General features: G+C 42.6%; 1 protein-coding gene across 3 annotated transcripts in view; it reads left to right on the plus strand.

Annotated features, from left to right (window-relative positions):
• LOC107565365 (protein odd-skipped-related 2-like) overlaps positions 1–1,192 on the plus strand; it is a 6,605-nt gene extending 5,413 nt beyond the window's left edge. For 2 of the 3 annotated variants that reach the window (XM_016250582.1, XM_016250581.1), the window contains exons 3-4: positions 311–410; positions 632–1,192. In XM_016250582.1, the coding sequence (XP_016106068.1) occupies positions 311–410; positions 632–814 (283 nt within the window). In that variant the 3' untranslated portion in view covers positions 815–1,192. The remainder of the gene's footprint in view (positions 1–310; positions 411–631) is intronic. The other variant, XM_016250583.1, reaches the window with a different exon arrangement.
• The last annotated feature ends 1,649 nt before the right edge of the window (positions 1,193–2,841 follow it).

A 2,841-nucleotide genomic window follows, 5' to 3' on the forward strand; every position in this document is an offset into this window, starting at 1 on the left:
TGTGTGTGAGAGAGTGCGTGTGTGTGTGTGTGTGAGAGAGTGTGCGTATATGTGTGTGTGTGTGTGTGTGTGTGAGAGTGTGCATATGTGTGTGTGTGTGTGTGAGAGTGTGCATATGTGTGTGTGTGTGTGAGAGTGTGTGTGAGAGTGCGCGTGTGTGTGTGTGCGTGTGAGAGTGCGTGCGTGTGTGTGTGTGTGTGTGTGTGTGTGTGAGAGAGCGTGTGTGGGTGTGTGTGTGTGCGTGTGTGTGTGTGAGAGAGAGTGTATGAGAGAGTGTGTGCAGCTTGACTCACTCTCGCTTGTTCTGCAGATATATTCACTCCAAGGAGAAACCGTTCAAGTGTCAGGAGTGTGGGAAGGGGTTTTGTCAGTCGCGAACTTTGGCGGTTCATAAAACTTTGCACTTGCAGGTAAATTGTCCTCATTTGTATCTTCTGTATGTGGATGACATTCTGCACAAACAGAGTTTTGTTCGTTGAGCTCTTAATTAAAATGTCATGTTTGGGGCTGTCGATTATAGCATGCATGGGCCTATATAAACATCTCTGGGCCTGAAATGTTGACATTGAAGCGTTTATTTTTGATGGAAAACTGAAGGGAATAATCCTTTGCTTGCTTCAAATCTGAACAGGAATCTCCTCACAAATGCCCCACATGCGGAAGAACCTTTAATCAAAGAAGTAACCTGAAAACTCACCTTCTCACCCATACAGACCTCAAGCCTTTCTCCTGCGGCTGCTGCGGGAAGCTGTTTCGGCGCAACTGCGACCTGCGACGCCACAGTCTGACACATAGCCCACAGCAGGACTACTAGCTAGTGCACTAACCAGTGACTCCCACAGCAGGACTGCTAACTAGTGCACTAACCAGTGACTCCCACAGCAGGACTGCTAGCTAGTGCACTAACCAGTGACTCCCACAGCAGGACTGCTAGCTAGTGCACTAACCAGTGACTCCCACAGCAGGACTACTAGCTAGTGCACTAACCAGTGACCCTCACACACGCTAACTCTGCTCTCCGCCTCTGCCTCAACAGACTCTGTGAACTGGTGAAAATAAAGTTTTGATGGTTGTTTGTGTTATCGAGGCGTTTGGAGCTGATGGGAGGATTCCTCGTGTGTGAATAAAGGCTGATCTGCTCTCACGAGCGCAGGATTAATGCAGTAATGTGTTTCAGCGCGAGTGAGAAGAGACGGACACAGTTCTGCTTTAATAAAAGAGTTTTCTTTTTCTAAATGGTGACTGGACTTTTTTTTTTTTTTTTTTTTAAATCTACTTTTCCCCTTCTTACGTTTTATTTTCATATGTTAGGGCCTGTGTTATTATTTTATTTATGTCCCGACGTGGTTATCTAATTAAAATTTTTGTCTGCAAACCTTTCGAGTAGCCTAGGCTCCACACGAGCGTGCAACACGGTAGAAATGTGAAGTTTAAGTGTGTTTGTTTTTTAGGTATTTATGAGAACTATAATATGTACAATATATTTCTCAGTTCGTCACACACGGGCCTCGCTGTGGATGCAGCTAAACCTCATTAAAGCACACACACGCTTTTATTTAATCATCTCGAATACTGCTGCAACACTCATGCTCTCATCTGAAACACACACAGCGCGAGCGCATAGTCTGTGTATATAAATAGTGTAAATAATAATAGAATCGTTATTTAAGAAAATAAATATGTAAGCTGAAAAGCGTGCACGCAGAAATAGGCTGCAGAAAGAAGAAGAGGAGGTTTGGGAGATCTTTAGGAAAGACGCAACCGAAAAAAGAAAATATATAAAAATAAACATTTTCTCGTAAATATAAAAAAGAGCAACAGCGCGTGAGAATTACGAGCCGTGAAATTAAACTCTTCAAATTAAAAACACATGAATTTGTCGAGTTCTTTTGTTAATTTCGTATAAACGACGCAATTCCAAAACGTGTAAATCCTGTAGGCCTAAATAAAACGGACGATTATGATTATGATTATGATTATGATTATGATAAATAAGACGCAAAGGTTCGGAAGGCCTGTGATCAGAGACTCCAGAGAGGCAGAAACACGGCTGGTTTATTACAGACTGCCTCTGAAACTCCGTGTGTGTGCATTTATGGTTTAATAATTAAAATGATTATGACTGTATCAGTGTTCAATCAAATAAAGGTATTTAAAAATCATTAGGCTAGCCTAGGCTATAGTCCGTTTTTAATAGCATAATGAAGATTTAGTGTTAATAAGAAGAAGAAGAAGAAGAAGAAGTGTTAGGTATTGTCAGTATTTAATACAGAAGAGTCAGTATATATGTAATAAATGTTCTAGCAGCAGTCTTTCAGGGATATAATTACTGCTCTGTCGCGCATGACTGCAGAGTAAACAGCTCGCGCTGAGCGTCAGATTAACGCATGGAGTGTCAGCATTATTATACAGTCGGTATACAGCAATAATTAATATTGAACGATTATTCGTGTAAAGCCAGTGATCGATGAGGGTGATTAGGCCGCATTCACACAGAACGCGTCGCTTAAAAGCTGAACTGTTTATAACGTCATGCCAGAGGGTCATTAATCAACATGTTTGTGTTTGAAAGAAACGGACAAAAAAAGTAATAAAAAAAATATAAAAAAATTTCTGCCTCGCGTCAGCCGAGTGCCGGAAGTGACGTATGTACGCAGGCCATGACGCTATGGCGTTGTGTATGCGGAAGTGATGGACGCGGCTTGTGTTTGTATTTCTGCAGGAGTCTGACGCGTCGGTGAAGCTGTGTGTGTGTGTGTGTGTGTGTGAGAGAGAGTGTGTGAGTGTGTGTGGGTGTGTGTGTGTGTGGGGGTGAGAGAGGGTGTGGGTGGGTGGGGGTGT

Source organism: Sinocyclocheilus grahami, unplaced genomic scaffold (assembly GCF_001515645.1).
Source record: "Sinocyclocheilus grahami isolate Dianchi unplaced genomic scaffold, SAMN03320097.WGS_v1.1 scaffold996.1, whole genome shotgun sequence".
Taxonomy (NCBI): Eukaryota; Metazoa; Chordata; class Actinopteri; order Cypriniformes; family Cyprinidae; genus Sinocyclocheilus; species Sinocyclocheilus grahami.